This window comes from Benincasa hispida, chromosome 12 (assembly GCF_027475165.1).
Source record: "Benincasa hispida cultivar pf3 chromosome 12, pf3_genome.v1.1, whole genome shotgun sequence".
NCBI lineage: Eukaryota > Viridiplantae > Streptophyta > Magnoliopsida > Cucurbitales > Cucurbitaceae > Benincasa > Benincasa hispida.
Window position 1 is genome coordinate 7,997,573 of NC_143489.1, and position 22,076 is coordinate 8,019,648.

The following is a 22,076-nucleotide window of genomic DNA, read 5'->3' on the forward strand; positions in this document are numbered from 1 at the left end:
TTTCTGGTATATATCAAGATCAATCTCGAAGTGTTACCTCGATTGGTTAGAAATAGCGATAGGTTCAAAAAGGATTGAAGAAGCAACAGAAAGAAAATAGTCACAAATAATAGATCATAACACACACGTGGTGAAAGACGTGGTGAAAGAGTTATTCTTTCACCACCATCATACTTTAGAGTTATCTCTAGAATACCTTGGTATTTATACCTTTAAGGCATTTCTTAATTCTCCAATGTGGATTCTTTTAACTCTTGCTATGGGCCTAAGCCCAAGAGTCATTTCCAATATGAATGGACCTAAGCCCAAGAGACATTTCCAATATAAATTGGGTTTCAAATTTTGCATCTCTAGCACGTGTCCTTGTCGATTAAAGTAATTTTATGTGATTTTAATTAAGGTGTATTTAAAAATCTATCTAAATAAATTAAAGGGTAATAACATCTCATTTTCATGGTTGGGGGTGGCTTGGATCTTTGCAAATTCATAATAATTATTTTTAAAAATTCATTTTTTCATTTTTACAAAAGAATAATTATTTTGTATTATGAACATTATAATAAAAAATAGATGCACATTGCTTAGTGTCCCAAAAGCCATGTATCACCCTTTATGTTATCCATGTACCTGGTAATTATTCATGCTTGATGTCCATGTAAGTCCACATCCTACCTGCCACTTTGCCTATAAACAGTGGCATTTGGTGGATCTTAAAATTACATACACATTGGACAAATTCTTTACAAATTAGAGAAATTTGAGAATATTCTCATTTTGTTTTATTTTATTTATTTATATATTATGTTTTAGTTATTTTAATATTATATTATATTTTGTTACCATCCGTGTTCCCGTTGTGCTTCTCAAATTCACATCACATTATTAGCACGAGCTCATGTCGTTTTCTCCACTAAAGGTAGGTCCTAAAGTTCTGCCATGACAAATCTCACAAAATTAGAATTTTTACCCCTTGATATTAACGGCAATAATTATTTGTCATGGATATTTGATGTCGAAATCCACTTGAATGCTATAAATCTTGGGGAGACTATTAAATAAGGAAATATAACATCCAGTCAGGACAAAGCAAAAGCTATGATTTTCCTTCGTCATCATATCCATGGGGGACTGAAAATTGAGTATCTTACAATAAAAGATTCATGTATCTTGTGGAAAAATTTAAAAAGAGAGGTATGATCATAAAAAAAAAAAGTTAGTCTTCCTAAAGCTTGTTATGAGTGGATGCACTTGAGACTACAACATTTCAAATCAGTAAGTGATTACAACTCCGCATTATTTAAAATTAGTTCAAAATTGTTATTATGCAGAGAGAAAATTACTGATTCTGATATGTTAAAGAAGAAATTTTCTACATTTCATGTCTCGAATATGCTACTGCAGCAGCAATATTGAGAGAAAGGTTTTAAACAGTATTCTGAATTAATTTTATGCCTTCTCGTGGCCGAACAAAATAACGAGTTATTGATGAAAAATAATGAATCTTGACCAACCGGAACAATACCATTCTCTGAAGTGAATGTTGTGAATTTTAATAATAATTATGGTTGAGATTGTGACCGTGGCAGAGGAAGAAATAATTATTATTTTCGTGGTGGTCGTTTTAATCATTCAAATTTCAAAAGAACAACAAAAAATGATGATCACAAAGGAAAAAATTCACAAAATAAAAGTTCAAAGAATGTTGAAAATAAATGCTTCCGATGCAGAATGTCTGGACATTGGTCACGTACCCGTCGTACGTCAAAACACTTAGTTAGCCTCTATCAAGCCTCCCTGAAGAAAAATGAGAAAAATGTGGAAGCAAATTTTGCATACCAGGATAATGACATATTTGACCCATCCAACAAGACAAATTTGGATGTGGGGGACTTCTTTGAATATCCTGAAGAGAAGATTGGCACAGTTGTTGGCACATCAAGTGTTTTTTTTTTATTTTGAGAATATCTAGACTTAATATTATTGTTTTCTTTTATTTATCTTTATGTTTTTTCTAGTGATTTTTGTATATTTTAAGTGTTGTTTTTCTTATTGTAATTATTTATTTTAATGAAGAAATATGGATCATTTTCATATGTTTGGTGTTTCAAAAATGAGCAAAGAAGATCTACGTCTGGCAGACAGTGCAACTACACACACAATACTTACAAATAAAAAATATTTTTCCAAATTAACAATGTTGAAGCAAAAGTAAATAGAATATCAAGTTTTGGAAGGCAAATATTATTTTTCCTATAGGAACAAAATCTACAATTGACAATACATTGTGCTCTAGTCAATCAAAGAGAAATCTTCTAAGTTTTAAAGATATACATTGCAATGATTATCATATTGAGACTAATAGAATAATGTGAAATATTTATATCCACTGTCTCAAATGAAAAACATATATTGGAAGAATTGCCTACTTTATCTTCTGGATTGTATTATACTCATATACGACTAATTGAAACATATGCAACAATGAACCTGAAGTTCATGAATCTAGACATATTTACAATTTGGCATGACCGATTGGGTCATCTAAGATCTATAATTATGAGAAGAATTATTGAGAATTCGAATGGACATCCATTGAAGAGACAAAAGATTCTTCAATCTAATGAATTATCATGTGATGCTTACTCTCAAGGAAAATTGAGAATTAGACCATCACTAGCTATGGGGACTGAATCATCTGCATTTTTAGAACGAATTTATAGTGATATATGTAGACCCATTAACTCACCACGTGGACCATTTAGATATTTATGGTATTAATAGATGCATCTAGTAGATGGTCACACATGTGCTTATTATTAAATCGAAATCTTGCATTTACAAGATTACTTGCTCAGATAATTAAGTTAAGAGCATAATTTCCTGATTATACAATTAAGACCATTCGTCTTGATAATGCTGATGAATTTACATCCCAAGTTTTTGATAATTGTTGTATGTCAATTGGGATAAGTGTTGAACATCTTATAGCTCATGTTCATACACAAAATGGTTTAGCATAATCATTTATAAACGTTTGCAATTAATTGCAAGACCATTACTTATGAGAGCCAAGCTTTCTTCATTTGTATGGAGACATGCTATTTTACATGCAACATCACTTGTACACATTAGGCCAGTAGCTTATCATAAATACTCACCATTACAATTAGGTTATGGTTATGAGTCAAATATTTCCATCTGAAAATTTTTGGGTGTGCAGTATATGTTCCAATTGTTCCACCATAATGCACTAAGATGGGTCCTCAAAAAAGGTTAGGAATATATGTTGGATATGATTCCCCATGAATTATTAACTATCTTGAGCCTCTGACGGGTGATGTATTTACTGCATGATTTGCTGATTGTCATTTTAATGAGACAAATTTCCAACATTATAGGGAGGAATTAAGAAGTTGGAAAAAAAATTACATGGAATGTATCGTTATTGTCTCATTTAGATCCCCGTACAGATTAATGTGAACTTGAAGTTCAGAAAATAATTTATTTACAAAATATAGCAAATCAATTACCAGACGCATTTATAGATGCAAAGAGAGTAACTAAGTCACATATACCAGCTGCAAATGTCACATAAAAAATTGATATCCTAACACAATAAGTTGTCACTAATGAGTCTGGACAATGCAAGAAGCGTGGTAGACCAGTGGGTTCCAAAGATAAAAATACTCGAAAACGAAAAGTAATTAATAGTAAAAAAAAATTGGTTGAGGATGTAAAAACCTAGAAAAAATCCTTAACATGACTAGTGAGGAAGGTGAAATATCTAAAGATAATAATGAAATTTCAATAACCTATGTCATGATAGGAAAAAGATGGAATCGAACTAATGTAATTATTGACAACATTTTTACGTATAATGTTGCTCTTCATATTATATCTAAAAATGAAGATCCTGAACCAAAATCTGTTGAAGAATGTCGACATAGAAAAGATTGGCTTTAGTGGAAAGAAACAATCGAGGCAGAGTTAAACTCACTTTCAAAACATGAGGTTTTTGGACAAGTAGTCCGAACAACGAAATGTGTTAAATCTGTGGGAAACAAATGAGTATTTGTGAGGAAAAGAAATGAAAATAATGAGGTCATAAGATATAAAGTAAGAGTAGTTGCACAAGGTTTTTCACAAAGACCTGGTATTGATTTTGAGGAGACGTGTTCTCCAGTGGTAGATGTAATTACATTAAGATATTTAATTGACGTGACTGTGTATAAAAGTCTGAATTTGCATCTTATGGATGTAGTCACAACATATTATATGGATCTCTTGATAATGATATTTATATGAGAATCCTAGAAGGATTTAAGATACCTGAAACATATATATCAAATTTTCGAGAATGGTATTCAATAAAGTTACAAAGATCACTATATGGATTGAAACAATCAGGACGGATGTGATACAATCGCCTGAATGGATATTTATTAAAAGAAGGATATCAAAATAATCCAATATGTCCATGTGTTTTTATAAAGAAATCACAATTAGGATTTGCTATTATAACTGTATGTGTTGATGACTTGAATATAATTGGAACTCCTGAAAAGCTTTCAAAGGCAATAGGATATCTTAAGAAAGAATTTGAGATGAAAGATCTTGAAAAAATAAAATTTTGCCTTAGTTTGCAAATTGAGCATTTAGCAGATGGAATATTTATTCATCAGTCAACTTATACAGGAAAAATTTTGAAAAGATTTTATATGAACAAAGCACATCCATTAAATATTCCAATGGAAGTCCGTTCATTGGATATAAAGAAAGATATATTTTGACCTCGAGAAGATAATGAAGAACTTATTGGTCTTGAAGTATCATATCTTAGTGTTATTAGTGCTCTTATGTATCTTGCTAATAATACAAGACCAAATATTGCATTTTCAGTAAATCTATTAGCTAGATATAGTTCTTCTCCTACAAAAAGATATTGGAACGAAATTAAGTGTATACTCTATTATCTCCGAGGAACAATCGATATGAGTTTGTTTTATTCAAATAAATCAAATTTTCATCTAGTTGGTTATGTATATTCTAAATATTTATTTGATCTACATAAAGCTAGATCTCAAACAAGTTATCTGTTCACATGTGGAGAAACTGCTATATCATGGTGATCGGTGAAACAGACTATAACGGCCACTTCCTCAAATCATGCTGAAATTCTTGCAATTCACGAGGCTAGTCAAGAGTGTATATGACTAAGATCAATGAATTAGCACATTCGTGAAACGTGTGACTTGTCTTCTAAATAAAAATCTTCCAACAATATTTGCATAGCCTAAATCAAATGAGGATATATTAAAGGAGATAGAACAAAACATATTTTATCGAAACTTTTCTACAATCGTGATCTTGAAGAAAAAGACGACATCACTGTACAACAAATTTATTCGAAGGATAACCTGGCAGATTTATTCACAAAGGCATTACCAACCGTAACTTTTGAAAAATTGGTGCACAACATTGGTGTGCGACGACTCAGAGATCTTAAGTAAATTTTCATGAGGAGGAGTAAATATATTGTATTCTTTTAAAAGTATGTATTATATGAAATATGTACTCTTTTTCCTTCATTAGGGTTTTCTTTCCCATTAGGTTTTTCCTGGTAAGGTTTTAACGAGACATATTTCATATATATATATATATATATATATATATGAGTATCTAAGGGGGAGTATTATGAATATTATAATAAAAATATATGTTCATTGGTTAGTGTCCTAAAAGTCATGTCATCCTTTATGTTGTCCATGTGCCTTATAATTATTCATGTTTGGTGTCTATGTAAGTCCATATTCTATTTGTTACTTTACCTACAAATAGTGGTATTTGATGGATCTTAAAATTACACACATTGGCTAAATTCCATACAAAATGGAGAAATTTGAGAAATTTGAGAATTTCCTCATTTCTTATTTTATTATTTATTTATATTTTATTTATTTAATATTATATTATATTATATTACCATCCGTGTTCCCATTGTACTCCTCAAATTCACGCCATTTTGCTATTTCATCAAATAAATCTTAAAATTTACCATTTCTCTTCCCAAGGTCAACGACGACCCATTAGTATGTGACTTCAGTTTTAACCAACCAATTACACATTTGTATTATTGCCAAAGTGTGCCCAACAATTCACATGAAACCAACTTTGAGTTTCCCATGTTTTTCTCTCTTAATTAAAGGTTGTTTTCCCCACATATGTTTATACATGCATCAGGCACCAGATACATTGTAACCACAGCATCCTAATATAATTGAGTTTTCAAAAAGAAAATTTTAATTTCATGACTTTGAAGTTTCTTAACCTGCTCAAAAACTTTCTCATCTCCAAATAGTCACGATTCAAAGTTCAAATGGATTAAGCTGAAAGGGTTTTAGTTTCTTGAGACTTTTCTCAGGTGGATACTGTAGATGACTTTGTTTGGTATGCATAATTCAACATTAAATAACATTTACTATTACTCGAAAGTTCAAATTTACTTCAAGAAAAGAAAAATTCTGGGCTTAGACAGCGAAAGACATCTATAAGTGGGTGATAAGACAATCATAGATGTCTATTGTGGTCTATGACGGATAGATGATGACATTTTACTATATATATAAATAAGTTGGTTTATTTTTCTTTATTTAAAAATAATCCTATATGTAATATATATGTAGAATTAAATTATATAATATATAATAAAAAAGAAAGGTGTGAAAAGTTATTTAAAATTAAATTTTCAATTTTGAAAAATCAAATGTGACAACAAAATTTCAAAAATTCCAAATCTTAGAAAATCAATCGAAATTGAGATGATCAACAGAGAAACCATCCATTATAATTAGCATTTAATGAAAATACACAATTGTTGACATAATATAAAGTTTTGGGAAAATATCAATTTATACTTCTAGACTTTGGGGCTATGTCAATTTAAATCCTAAACTAATGATTGTATCAATTTAAATCCTAAACTTTGGAGGTATCGATTTGAACCTTGAATTTTGAGAATTGTATCAATTTAAACCTTAAACATTCATAAGTTTAAACCATAAACTTTTATAAATATATCAATTAAAACCTTGAATATTTTTAATATAATGGTGAACTGATATAATTATGAAACTTCAGGGTTTGAATCGATACACTTTTGTTTAAGTTATACAATCATTAATTTGAGGTTTAAATTAATATCTCTAAAAGTTCAGGATTAAAATTAATACAATTATTAATTTAAAATTTAGATTGATACAATTATTAATTTAAGAATTAAATTGATGACTCCCAAAATGCTGAGATATAAATTGATATTTGTCATAAATTTTATTACATAAAATATAAGTACGTTGCTCCAAACATTTGAGGTTAACAATGAAATAAATTTATAATCGAATTTGGAGAATGCAAAAAACAGTAGTTTTGGTAAAAATGGACATTTGTAAAATTTTGTGTACAAAAGTTAAAAAGACAAGGTCAACGAGATCAGCCACCGACGGCCCATTAGTATGTGACTAATAGTTTTAACAGCGAGCCAATCTTTGCTTTGACTAAACAACTGCATCACATGATGAAAATATTCGAATACTCGGATTTATTTTAGAAATTTCTCAAACCATGTAACAACAAGACGTGAATACCCAAACTAAGTCCAGCATAGAAAACAAGAACCAACACCCAGAAAAGTAGTAGTCTTATTACAAAAACGCCTAAAACAAAATTACAAATCTTAGAAATACATACAAATCCAATTAGTAGATGGTAATTAATTTTTACCAGTTTCGTGAGATTAGAGGTTTAATTTGATTTCAGAAAAAAAGCTTCAAGGCGAAGCTAGAATCATTCAACTAAATAAGTGGTAAGAAATAATTGTTTTCCCATTAAAAATGATATTATCGTTAACATGGACGTATCCACCCTCTTCAAGCAGTCCCAAGGTTGGCATTCAATTACAGGAATTGTACATGGATATTGAATCTCTGGAACTCTAAAGTTGTCCAATGAAATTGAATAGCCTGAGATGAATCTCTTTTGAGGGTGGACTTAACTATCATGAAAGCTTCACTGCAGAAAGCTTCCTTAGTTTCCTATCATGATTCAGCATTGTACTTACACTCTCCACCACTAGAACGATCTGTATGAAAACAAGAAGTTTTTTAAGTTTAATAAGTGTAGTGAGAAGATTTGAACATCTGACCTTTTCATATTAGGATCTAAGTCTAATAGTAATATTAAATTAATATTAGGACCTATGCCCCATTGCAATATGCAATAATGTTTGAGAAAGCTTTAGAACATGCTATAATAATAATGATAATATTTCAGCAAGTGAAACGTGGAGAATCATATTAGTGATTGTGATATCGAGTGCAAATTATATTTTCAAGAAGAAAAAGACCAACCTGGAAGCAAGCATAAGCCATAGCATTGGCAAAGTAGAAATTTGCATTGCCAGTCCCCTGAAATTTTGTCAAGTCGTTTGGTTTAAAAGAGTTTAGGTCTTTTGTTTTTCTATTTACATTAGTGTGCAAAGAAGGCATACCCTCCATATCCAAAGGTTGTGCATCACAGGGCTCAGCAGGGAAATCCCAATAGACCCGCAGAAAAGGAAGAATGAAAACTCCAAATCTGTTTATTTACCATTGGAACATAAAGGGATCAAGATTGAGTGAAGATTCACATGAGGTTGAAAATGCAGCAACCAGCACCAAACAAGTACGTACCAACTAATTCGTCTACAAACAATCCCATAAAACTTAAGTACAAAGCTGAGTCTCCCACCTAAAGGAAGTCAAAAGGACAAGACAAGGTTAATTATTCAACTCACAGCTTAATGTAGAGAAGCGTATGATAACTATTAATGATAAATAAAGTTGAGACAATACCGAAGGGTAAGACTTCAACATGGCAGAAATAGAAAGAAGCACAAAAGCCAGAAACAAAGGTCGATTGTGGAGCCGTATGGACAATGGCAATATCATAAACAAAATATTGATATGGAACACTATTAAATAAAAGTCCCTGAAGAACTCAAACACTTCTGCAAAAAGGTACCTGTAAAAAGCATTCAAAAAGATCAGTTAATAGTCAGTCATGTACACTACTTTATGATGGAATTGATTTTGTAACAAACATCTAACATTTTATTCGACTCACCATAGAACCCCAATATTTGGGGACAAATCTTGCACAGTGAGAATAAAGCCATATGTGCTGCAAAAACCAGCCATACATTCAATAGCTGAGTAAGAAATATGCCGGAAATTCAGAAAGGCACTTCAAGCTCATGTACTGGATGAAATAGGGATATATTCATTTTGGTATATACATGGCAATAACTAATAAAGATAAGACTAGTGTACTGGATGAAATAGGGATATATTCATTTTGGTATAAGAAATGCAAAGCATAAACAGGTAGATTAATAAAGATATGACAGAAAATTCTAAATTGAAAAAATTCATACCTTCTAAACATCTCGGAGAGCCCACCAAACTGTTTCAGAGATACACCACAGAGAAGCAGCAGATAAACAGAAAATAAAGAAACCCATAATAAGAAATACATGACTGGTCTCACTGAGAAACAATTTGGTACTTCAGGTTGATTGATCACTTCCGCTTGCTGACTACAGCTATCACTTGAAGGTCCTTCAACGACTCTACAACTCCTTTCAAAGAACATTTTCCTAGGAGGAGCATCTAAGCCATTACCTAGTAAAAGGACTACCTGGGGGCAAGGAGACCATGACAGCTATATTAGAAGAATCCATGAGCATGCACATTACATATTGGCTTACAAACACCTAAGACAGAACAATCATACCGGAATTATCAAAATTATAGGATAAAGAGATAGATGAGTTGCCATGACAAATCCAAAAGCAACCAACGGAACTTGTCCTGTACCACATGAGATGCATCTTATCAAATCTATGGTTCAAGATAACAAAATCATAACAAATATAAAAGTTACATTTTCAGTCACAAAAACATGCAATTCGTGGCAATAGTGATATAGTGTATTTTTTGCTGCTGCTTCAATATGAACAATTGCACCATTGAAGCATAGGTGAAATTCACGTGTATGACTCGTCTAGAAATTATGCTTTTTTAAAAGGCGGAAGAGAAAACATTGTTATTACAAAGCAAAGATTGCTAACTTCTTGCCTTTAGATGCTCCATATAGAGTAAGCACGATGGCTAGATTTTCGATTGGAGATGTGGACAAACCCACACATGCAACTATTGTGAAAGGATTCCACAAGTACACAAGAGAAGCAATATCTCCAGCTGGGAAGATCTCTGTTATCATTAAAAAGAATGACATTACTCATAAGAAAATAAAAGAAAGGAATGTAACAAAAATGCAAGTATGTTGATATCAGATCTGAAGGCAGTTCTCATATGAATGACTATGCATAAAACTATATAAGACAAACCAGATCTATACTGGCGTCGTCCAGAAAACTGAGCTTCCCCTTTTGTAATTTCATTAATGAAATTTCTGTTTCCCCATTAAATATATATATTATTACTATTACTACATCAATCAAAAGGCCATGTTTTCATGTGTCTCCCAAACTTCTCCCTTTGTAACTTGTAAGAATGGGATCCATTTCTGAATTTCAGTATTTCCATATTGTCCAAACAAGTGAATCCCATGTCCTCATTGCCAAGCTCCATCAGTTTGTAAGAATCTACAGTAATCACATAGGTCGAGCAATTATAACTAGATAGTGAAACTGCACTTCCATCAGTTACACCAATCTCTTATGTATAACGGTTTACAATTCTAAAGACCACTAACCACATCCATTTGGAGCTCAACTGGGCAACTATTCAAGGTTTAATACATCTGATCAGCAATATGCTGAGTTGCTGGTTACTGTACCATACTTCAACAAGTCAAAGGAAACGTACATCTAAAAGGCATCAGATTGCATCTTAAACTTCTTTTGTTGATGTAGATTTAAGGTCCTTGTTCTTTAAGAAATTATCGAACACGAATAGAACAATGAAAATCAGGCCAATATCTTGTAATGAATTTTTTCGGTGATAATTGTAAAGCCAGAAACAAGTTTTAAAAGAGAGTATAAGCATTGTAACAGAATTACAGAGTGAACTGAAGACCAATCAATTCAAAATAGCTTCAGCGTGAGAACCCAACCATATTATGGAAATGCCAAGTGACAATTATTTACAGTAATTACCGTGAAGTAATTTTATTTTTTTTTTTATAACCGTGAAGTAATTTTATAATTACTTTAATTTCAAATAGATTTTTCCTTTAATTCAACACAACAACTTTCATAAGAAAAAAGATGAAACAATACAAGGACATACAAAAAAACCAAGTCCACAAAAACCCCGTTAAAGAAATTGGCTCAAACTCAAAATAAGTAAACTGTCGCCTAAAGAATATAAAACAATTATCAAGATATATGTTCTTGGATAAGGAATTGATAATCATTTATTTTCAAGGCCCTCAAGGAATCATAAATTTTAGGAAATATATTCCAAATAGAATTAAATTTAAAATTCACGCCATTGCATTTAGATCCTTGACCTGAGGTTACCCTGTTCAACATTAAAAAAATATATAGAGATCTATTGACAAATGAAAGCATATTTAAAAAATAACCGAATTTTTTAATTGAAAAGTTCTGACTTGTGGGATTGATGATCATATCTGATAAGTGATAACTCATCTCTGGCACTAATCATATGCAGTTCAGTCATAACTAGAATAAAAACTGGCACTCATTTACTGTTCATGATATGCATAATTGTCAATCACATGACAAGTACCTGAGCTTTTTGATAAGTTAACTTTTAGTAGTTTCAAACTCTGATAGTATGCCCTCTGAAGATTCTGACCAATTCCACGAATAAGCAATGCACTCAAAACATCTGCAATCACAAGCGCAAAACTATCCAACAATACATTTATATTAACAGCCTGAATAAATAACAGAAATATCTTAATTAAATGAACACATCTTCACTAAAATTCATTCACATTCAAATGTTTGATAACAAACTCTTGAGTGGATAAATCAATCCTAGTCACAAATAAAATAAACGCAAAATTCACCTGTATAAAAGATGGTCCGGTTGCCCTTCAACTCTGCATCATCATTAAACAATCATTATAGAGTATCAGAAATCACACCAAAATCAGGCATTATAGTCTGTGCACTACCAAGCTTAACTGCCCAGTAATCAAGAAATCCTTAAGTTACACAATTCACGGCTTGAAATTCTTTATTAAGTACTCAGTAATCACAACTATAGAAAGAAATCAAACAGAAATCTGAAATTCAATTATATGCTTCAGGTCTTAGCCATTACAAACACAAAACAGAGACACCTTCAATTATATCCCATTTCTTTTGGAGGTTGATTCCTACCTTTTGACAGTCAGTGGTCCTAGAAGAGACAGTAACAGAGGAGAGCCATGATACATAGATCCTGCTCAAACAAAGAGGCACACGCCATTCTCACTATCAGAGATAACCAGATACAATCAGCCATCTTCAGAAGCAAACATTTGAATCGAATACCAAAAGGAAAACAAGAAAACCTGTATACGGAGACATTGACGACTGTTTCAACCAGTAACCCTCAGCCACTGCAAGATATTAATAAGAAGCAAAAGTCATGAGCATAAATTAAGTTAGAATCAAGCATAGCTACAATTTCAAGATAAAATAGAGAGTAAAGTACATCGATGAATGCTTGTTAGAGGTGTGGAGACTTCGGGTCGAGAGGATAGATTCAGATTGGGAAAATATATCAAAACAAGCCTGAAAATCACTGACAACATCATCCATATCCAAAATTTTCCTTTCCTTTTCTTCATTTTCTCTTCAAGTTGTTCCTTCGCCTTCATTTCCGACGATGAAGATCAGAAAGAAATCGACGATGGTGAGATTAGCTGCCGCAGGGGGTGAGGATTGAAAACCTTGCGACAACGGGCGATCGCCGATCGGGGCTTCGGCTGCCGGCTGCAGGTTGTATCCTTTTAATTGGGCCGGCCGAGCGAAGCCCAATTGTTTGTTCTGAGTCTTTTCGGCCCAATTGCAATTGTTAAGGACATGGAATCAGTTTTTTTTTCCCTTCCTTTGACTTGAACATCATTTGAAATCTTTTTCATTATTATATATTTGATCATAATCTTAATTCTTTTTTTATTATTATTTAAACATCATCTGAATTCTTAAGTTTGTTATTACCACCCATTTCTTAGGCATAAATTAGTAAATTGATAAACTCTTATCAACCATAAAAATCGATCAATGATACTCATATCAATAGATAGGATCACTAATACTCTATTATAGGTATCGATCAATGATACTCATATCAATAGAGTGCATCACTAATATTCTATTATAGGTAGACTTTATTAGTGAAATTGTATCACCGATAAACTCTATGAGTGATTGGAATTTATTACTTATAGACATGATGATAACTAATGATAAATTTCAAATAACATATAGAAATTTGTCACTTACATAGATTGCGATCGTTGGTAGCCCTTTATTACTTATAAGCTTCAATCATAGATAGTTTAACTGCAATTTAGGATTTTGAGGTTCTTATGATTGCTTTGGAAAAAGAGATTGCATCAAACTAATTTGAATATTTTTTTTTTGGGAAAATAAAATTGGATAACCAAACTCAACTAAGTAAAAAACAAAAAACATATGTGAATATTTTAATCAATTAGATACATATATATATAAGTGATAGAATGGAAAACATCCAAACTATAATATTGAATAACCATGATAATATTCATAGTGAAAAAGAAAAGCATGTGAATATTTGCAAACGAATAATCAACAAATCGCTAGGAAAATCAAACATATTACTGACATGCATCTATCACTGATTCATTGATAAAAGTACATTACTATTGCTTAAGTGATATCTTTCTATCGTTGATAGAAATTAGTGATAGTTCTATCATCGATAGACTTAGTGATATAAAGAAATCTATCAGCGATAAAAGCATATTGCTGGTAATGATACATTTCTATCATTGATAGAAGTCAGTGATAATTTTATCATTGATAGAAATATCAGTAATGGAAGCATATCACTAGTATGTTTGAGTAATAAATTTCTATCACTTAAATTTTGGACTTAGCTTCATCGATGAAGAAAGAGACTACAACTTCGTCATTAAGTAAATTTAAAAACATAGCCTTAGATTGAATTAGGAGGTATATAATTTTGAGTGAGGAATTTGTAGAAAATAACAAGCAATATTTAAGTGGGATTTCATTAGGAAATTTGTGGAATTAAAGGCCCAATGACAAACTTATAATTAAGAATTGGTGGCATTTTTTAAATTAAATGAATCTTCTTCATTTTTAGGGCTCTAAAGTGCAAGCCATATGAAGAAGAAAAAAATAGGCAGTCGTTAGAGAGAAAGATATAAACCACTTTAGAGAGAGACTGCTGCAGAGAGAGAAAACGAGCCGATGTGAAGAGAGGGAGACGACGTGAGGTGTCTCTGATTCGCGATAGTTTCAAACGTAGATGGATCACCGGTCAGAGGCAAGTGTGCAGCATACGTGGGTTTCCGTCGTTAGGTGTTTGATTCAGCGAGTGGGTTGTTTCGGCATGGGTCTTCCAGTCTGTAGGTGAATTCACTGTTCGTGGTTTCCAATTGAGGGAGTTTTGTCTGGCGTGTGGGCTTCGATTTCAAGGGCTATTTACAGTAGGTTGATCTCGGTTTCAAACACGATATTGCCCGTGGATTTCTTGGTATCAGTGGGTGTTTTGATCGACGGTATAGTCAGGTATGGTAGTGTTTTGCTTAGCAATTAGTCTCGATAAAGAGGTGAATTAATCGTGGTTACCATCATAAATTACAGATTGTTGATATTTATTATTTTTCTGTAATTTGTAATCTCCATTGCTCTTAATAAAATTGATTCCAACTAGTTCTCAAAGTGGATGTAGACCAAATTAGTCGAATCGGTATATATCCTTGTGTTAGTTCTATTCTTTATTGCTTTTGATCTATCTGTTGATTGTGCATTTTGTTTGGGCATTCTGAGTTTGGTTTAAATTTCACAAGTGGTATCAAAGCTCCATTCTATCTAAAGAGGGTATGTGATAGTGTGTTGTTATATTTTTTGTTCAGGTTAATTTTTGTTTAGATAAATTTGACAGATGGTTTTGTTGTCTACAGGGTTCGAAATTGTTAAATTTGATGGGAAGGGTGATTTCGGGTTATGGAGGAAAAAGATTAGGGCTCTTTTGGTTCAACAAAAAGTAGCTAAAATTCTAAACGAAAAAGACCTTCCACCAACAATTACAGAAACTAAGAAAGGATATGAATGAAATAGCCGACAATAATATTGTATCTTTCAGATGGAGTGTTTAAGCTAGTAGATGAGGCTACTACTACAGTGGAATTATGAAAAAATTAGAAAATATTTATTTGACTAAGTCTCTACCAAATAAATTATATCTAAAAAAGATTTTTTTTTTTTGGATATAAGATGGACTTTAGTAAAGGCTTAGACGAGAAGTTGGATGAATTTCAAAAGATTATTGTTGATCTCAATAACATCGGTGAGAAGATGTCGGATAAAAATCAAGTTGTTACTCTTTTGAATTCATTGCCTGAATGGTATCAAGAGGTTAAGGCAGCTATTAAATATGGATGAGATTCGTTGTCCATGGATATAATGTTGGATTTCTTGAGAACTAGAAACCTCGAGATTAAAAAAGAATGCAAAGATGGAGATTTACTCATAGTTATAGGCAGAAGTGAGAAAAAGAATGGGGAAGGAAAAGAGACGAGATCCAGGTTAAAGTCAAAAGGGAAAGTCGGAAAGTGTTTCCTGTGTCATAAAGAATGACACGTTAAGAAAAATTTCCATTTGAATAAGAGCAAGGAAGCATCAGATAAAAAACATGTAGGGGAATTAAGTGCAGGGTCTTGATGGTGTCCAACAGGGATATTTAAGATGTTCGAATCATGGATTCAAGGTGCATGTTTCATATGACTCCTAATCGGGATTTTTTTATAGACTTTTAGAAAAATGATGGGGGAACAGTTTTGCTTGGTGATAATAGTGCATGTGATGTAAAAGGAACTGGGTCAGCTTGAATTGTAACACATGATGGTATGATCAAAGTACTTACAAATGTAAGGTATGTTCTAGAACTCAAACGAAATCTAATTCCTTTGGGTGAATTAAATAGACCAAGTTATTCCAATAAATCTGAGAAGGGAGTTCTGAAAGTTATTAAGGGTTCTTTGATTAAGCTGAAGGAGACCTTGAGGAATGGCCTTTATGTGTTGGAGGGTACTGCAGTTTCAAGTAGTGTTGTTGTTGCATCTGGCAAAGAGACAAATATTATTTATGTTATGGCATAAAAGACTAGCTCATGTGAGTGAAAGAGGTCTTCAAGCTCTTTCACAACAAGGCTTGCTTGGAGGAGTTAAAGACATTGAACTCTCATTTTATGAATAGTGCATAATGGGAAAGTCTACCCGAGTGAAGTTTGAGAAACAGAAGCATTCTACTAAAAGTATACTAGATTATGTTCATTAAGATTTGTGGGATCCTACTAAGGTACCTTCTATGGGAGGTTCGAGATACTTCATGTCAATTATGGATGACTTTTCAAGGAAAGTGTGGATGTATCCATTAAAACAAAAAGATGAGGCCTTTGGGAAATTCCTTAGATGGAAGAAGCAGGTTAGTAACCAAATAGGCAGGAAGGTAAAGTATCTGAGGACAGATAACGATTTAGAATTTGTGAATCACAAATTTGATAAGTTTTGCAAATCTGATGGAATTACAATGCATTTTACTGTTACGTACACTCCACAGCAGAATGGTTTAGCTGAGGGTTTAACAGAATAATTATGAAGCATACAAGATGTCTCTTGACAAATTTTTCATTATCCTTGAAGTTTGGGGAGGAAGCTGCCCAAACAGTCTATTATCCTCATTAATAGGAGTCTGTCTATTGTTTTAGGTTTAAAGACTCCTCAAAAGATGTAGACAGGAAAAGCTCCAAGATTGGATAATCTTATAGTGTTTGGGTGTTCAACTTATGCTTATGTTAAGGAAGGGAAGTTGAATAAAAGGGCATTGAAATGTATGTTTATTGGCTATCCTCAGGGTGTTAAAGGATATAAGCTTTGGTGCATAGAAAATGGTAGAAATAAATGTATCATTAGCAGAGATGTGACTTTTAATGAAATAGAGATGTCGTTTTGTGTCAGAGAGCAACAGAAATAGCAGATAGTTGATTAGGTTGAGGCAGAGGTTAGAGTTGATTCTAAAGCACGGATATCAGTTAGTTCAGGTGAATCTAGTGATCAGTCACCACTAGTTTCACAATCAGAACCTTCATAGTAGTCTAGTTCTAATGGTGGACACCCTCAACAATAGAGGACTTTGATTGATTAGGGAGCATTCGATGAAGAAAGTTCAAGTAGCAATGATCTACAGAACTATCAGCTTACATGTGACAGGCCTCAAAAGGTGAGATAGACTCCTACAAGGTATGGTTATGCTGATTTAGTTGTTTATGCTCTTACTTTTGCAACTAACAGTATTGAAGTAGAGCCTCTTACTTTTGAAGAGGTAATCGTATCTGATTTGAAGAAACAATGGAAAGATGTTATGAAAGCAGAGTTGTTCTCGTTGCAGAAGAATTAGACATGGTCATTGGTTCCGAGGCCTCCTAATAAAAAACTTATTAAATTAAAGTGGATTTATAAAATCAAGCCAAGTACGGAAGGTGAAAGTAAGCCTAGATATAAGGCTAGGTTGGTAGCCAAGGGCTATATTCGAAAGGAGAGAGTTGACTTTCATGAGATTTTCTCTCTAGTGGTGAGGCATTCGTCCATTCGATTAATTTTATCCGTTTTTGTTCACTTTCATATGTTTATTGATTACATGGACGTCATCACAACATTCCTTATCGAGAATTGGTGAAGGTGATCTACACGGCTCAACCTAAAGGCTATGAGGTGAAGGGAAAGGAAGACATGATTTGTCGTCTTCACTTGTCCATCTATGGATTGAAGCAATCATCGAGACAATGGTATATTAGGTTTGATACCTTCATTCTAAAGTAGGGGTTTCACAAGAGCTCATATGATGCTTGTGTGTACTGGAAACTAAAGGAACTCTTAAACAAGGGTATCCATGAGCGTGTTCGGATTTTTCTTATTTCATTATGACCGAATTACCACACACACATTCTAACAAACAGGTATACAATGTTACACTAATTAACTGCATGCTTTGATAAATAAAATACAAGAGATTGAGTATACGCACCAGTTGAAGACTCTCTTCACTTCGAACTCAACCCAGCAGAAGCAAACCTCTATGTTCTTTATCACCCAACAAACAGTCGGCTACCAGCAACACGATCGTCTACACGAATGGCAGCAAACGAACAAGCAAGAGTGGTCTTTATTGAATTTTGTAGATGAAGGAGCAAAGGGCTAATCGTGTAGAATGATAAGCAAGTGGGAGGGAAGGCTATCGTATAGCGGATGCTTATCGTTTAGAGAAAGTTACAGGATAGTGTAGGTTTTACTAAGCGATTGTCTAGTATTTAGTAAGCGATCGTTTAGAAAACTCAGCACGCTAAGTAATCGTTTAGAAAAGTTAAGCAATCATTTAGAGAATGCGTGCAATCGTTTAGACGCAAGGCGTGCGATCATTTAGGCGATAAGGCACTATCGTATAGGCTCTCAACTAAGCGATCGATACGTTTTCACACCTTGTCGAACTTTTTGCAAAATGAAAACCAATTTTCATTTTATTCTTCAGTTACAATAACCGAATACTGATTTTCCCACTAACGCACGATTGAGGAGAAGTTTTCGGCCAATTATCACATAATTAACCAATTAATAAATAAATGAATATAATCATATTATATTCTTAACCTATAGTTTGATATCATAAATATACTACAGTAATTTCTCCTCCACTTGATATAAATGATATTTATATCTAATTTCCTCCAAAATAATGTTAGTCAATTATATCATATATAATCGAACTCCCTCATGTCATTTTGAACATTTCAAACTAACCCAAAACTCTATTCTCGACTTTATCCAAGCTACCTAGAGGACCTTATGGACCTATGGCTCGAAGCTCCAACGGTACATGAATAGCTGACTAAACTCTTTAGCCACGAGATCCATCATCCGTTAATTACCAAGCATTCCACTAAAGACTAACAGCTAAACTATTCTTACCACAGATATATTTCTATGTCCATCAAATATAACCAATCATGAGTACGATGATACTTCATAGATGCTCGTAAGTACAGCTGGGCCAATTTACCGTTTTGCTGCTATAGTTACATCTCACTCCTTAAGTACTACTGATTCCTCTAATAAACAATACAACATAGTCCAACTATGTGTGAACACCTCTCGGGCCAAGAGAAGGTGTGTGGCGCCACAACATTCAAGCCCTGGAATCAGCCCTTAAGGGAGCTATCTATTTACTTGCCCCTACTTTAGGGAAGGAGTGAATTTCATCTTCTGTGGCTGAGTTCCCAACTCCCAAATCAAATGAATCTCCAAAATGGTAGGTTTGAATCGGAAACCTGGCCACTCACACCCATACAAATCAAAGAACCGTCTTCAATGGCATGAATTCCTAACTCACTTAAGCTTGAAGTCATGTTACCTACGGTCATCCTAATGAAGTGAAGTCTCTATCATGAACGGTGTTATATAATGAGACGTTAACACTTCGTGGCCAGGTCTTATACAATCTCTTTGTATAGGACGCCCCGGCTCGTATGTCCCCTACACATATGATCAGGATCAGACCATTTATGACAAGTCACAACAGTTGTAACCATTCCACAAAGTGGGTCGCATCCGTGGCATTATCAGGATAAGGTTTCCCTTCTTTATCCATATACTACAGACCATTTTGGTACACATTCCACTTGTATGTCACCACATGCATGCTTAAGTTACATACAGATAACTAGGAATTTTATGTTTATTGATTTATGGTAAAGCAAATAAAACAAACAACTGAGCAAAATCAAGATGTGAAGTAAAATATCATATATTATACAACACAAGCGTTCGTACAAACTGTTTACAAACTATAGGACATGAGACTTTAGGGCATCAACCCTAACAATCTCCCACTTGTCCTAAAGCGAAGTGAGGTGTACATAAAACTAGTACAAAACAATAAACTAGGGCATAAAAGCCCAATACAAGAAAATTTCCCACTTGCCCTAGTCCAGCCGCAGGTGGTCCTGTAGATCCATGCTCTGAAGGTGACCCTCAAACACTGTAGTTGTGAGAGCCTTCATAAATGGGTCAGCAACATTGTGCTCTGAAGCGATCTTCGTGACGATCACGTCCCCTCGATGCACTATCTCGCGGATCAGATGATACTTCCACTCTACCATGTCTGTGACTCCTAGGCTCCTTGGAGTTCTCCACTGCCCCACTATTATCATAATAAAAGGTAATGGGTCTAGACATATTTGGAACAACTTCCAGTTCTGTCAAGAACTGCCTGAGCTAGATAGCTTTCTTAGCAGCTTCACAAGCCCTACGTACTCTACCTCCATAGTGGAGTCGACGATGCACCCTTGCTTAGTGCTTCGCCACACTACAACTCCTCCATTAAGAGTAAAGACTGACCCTGACGTGGACTTGTGAGAGTTCTTATCAGTCTGAAAGTCAGAATCCGTGTATCCAGTAAGGATCAAATCTCTAGATCCATATACGAGCATGTAGTCCCTCGTTCTCGGAAGATACTTGAGGATGTTCTTCACTGCGGTCTAGTGACCCTGCCATGGGTTAGACTTTGTTGGGTTTTATGTCCTAAAACTCGTGGTATGTAAACAATGGAGCTTATTCTGAAAATTCAATAAAGGTGTTATTGAATAGATCTATTGCTTGAATAGAAATTCAATGAACCTAAAAGTCCCTTGACTATTGGATGAGTACTTGAACTTTATGTGGAGACATAAAGGTAGATTAGGTTCGAGTAAATAGTCAAAATGATCTCTAGTACATGGATAAGGTTGGGTACCTTATTCTGGTAACACTATTGGATACGGACTCATCTGTAGTTATTACAAGGAGTTGTAAAGTGCTACAAACGAAGTGATCCTAATTCGTTCATGTTGGACATGAGGAGTGGGGGTGTCCTTATGCAAAAGAGTTTGTACAAGATCGGACCACGAAATGAGTCACTCTTACATTATAACGTCGTTTCTTATTTAAGACTGACTATTTCAAAGCGATGACCTAGGTAACTTGACCTTGATCCTGAGCTAACTAAGAACTCCTGTTTATCTGAGATTTCCCTTAGATTTGTATACGTGAGGGTTGGCTCAACAGTACTCAATATGACTACCATTTCAGGGATAAGACCGGATAGATAGCTGAGGACATAGGGTGCAAGAGGAAATTCACTCCTACCCGCTTTAGGGATAGTAGAGAAGTTGTTCCCTTAAGTGCTAATTCTGGGGCTTGAATAAGGGATTCTGCCCTCTCATTTGGCATGAGAGGGACTCGATTTTTTGATTAGATCACAAAAAAATGTTCATTAGGGGATCAGTGGGGACTTAAGGATCAAGAGGTACTTTCGAGAGTAAAACAGAGATTTGACCCAGCTATTATTACGAATAACCTGTGAAGGGTTAACTTACTAATCATGGTTATATCGAGTGGACATAATATATCTACGGTGAAGGGAGTTCAACTATGGGCTTTAGTGGAGTAACCCATTAGTTAACGAATGGGGGTTAGATCGGTCTAATGAGTTGATTAATCTCGGATCGTTGGAGCCCATGATCTGTAGGTCCATGGGGTCCCACTACTAGCTCAAAAATGGATTAACTCTAGAGTAGTGTGATAAGTTAATTTGAAACGTTCAAATTAGAATCAAATGAAATTGGAGAAAATATATTTAAATATGATTTAAATATATGATGAAGAATTTGTGTAAAAATTAGTTTAATATTGGATATTAAATTAATTAAAATTATTTAAATTGTTTAAATATT

The 22,076-nt window shown here is 33.7% G+C and overlaps 1 protein-coding gene, 1 long non-coding RNA gene and 1 pseudogene across 2 annotated transcripts; 1 reads left to right on the top strand and 2 right to left on the bottom strand.

The window, feature by feature from the left end:
• The first annotated feature begins 936 nt into the window (after window positions 1–936).
• On the top strand, window positions 937–1,569 carry LOC150031744 (uncharacterized; annotated as a pseudogene).
• Window positions 1,570–7,859: 6,290 nt separating this feature from the next.
• LOC120068149 (uncharacterized) lies at window positions 7,860–13,068 on the bottom strand. The gene is made up of 14 exons (XM_039019849.2): window positions 12,732–13,068; window positions 12,589–12,636; window positions 12,416–12,476; window positions 12,100–12,132; window positions 11,814–11,935; window positions 10,173–10,307; window positions 9,829–9,905; window positions 9,470–9,732; window positions 9,160–9,216; window positions 8,889–9,057; window positions 8,727–8,784; window positions 8,546–8,631; window positions 8,406–8,462; window positions 7,860–8,137 (listed from the first exon to the last, which is right to left on the bottom strand). Exons 1-14 carry the CDS (start codon window positions 12,895–12,897, stop codon window positions 8,054–8,056), a joined length of 1,416 nt encoding a protein of 471 aa, XP_038875777.1. The 5' UTR covers window positions 12,898–13,068; the 3' UTR covers window positions 7,860–8,053.
• On the bottom strand, window positions 10,513–10,946 carry LOC150031745 (uncharacterized). The gene is made up of 2 exons (XR_016525190.1): window positions 10,813–10,946; window positions 10,513–10,702 (listed from the first exon to the last, which is right to left on the bottom strand). It is a non-coding gene; the product is annotated as an uncharacterized LOC150031745 (long non-coding RNA).
• Window positions 13,069–22,076: the final 9,008 nt, after the last annotated feature.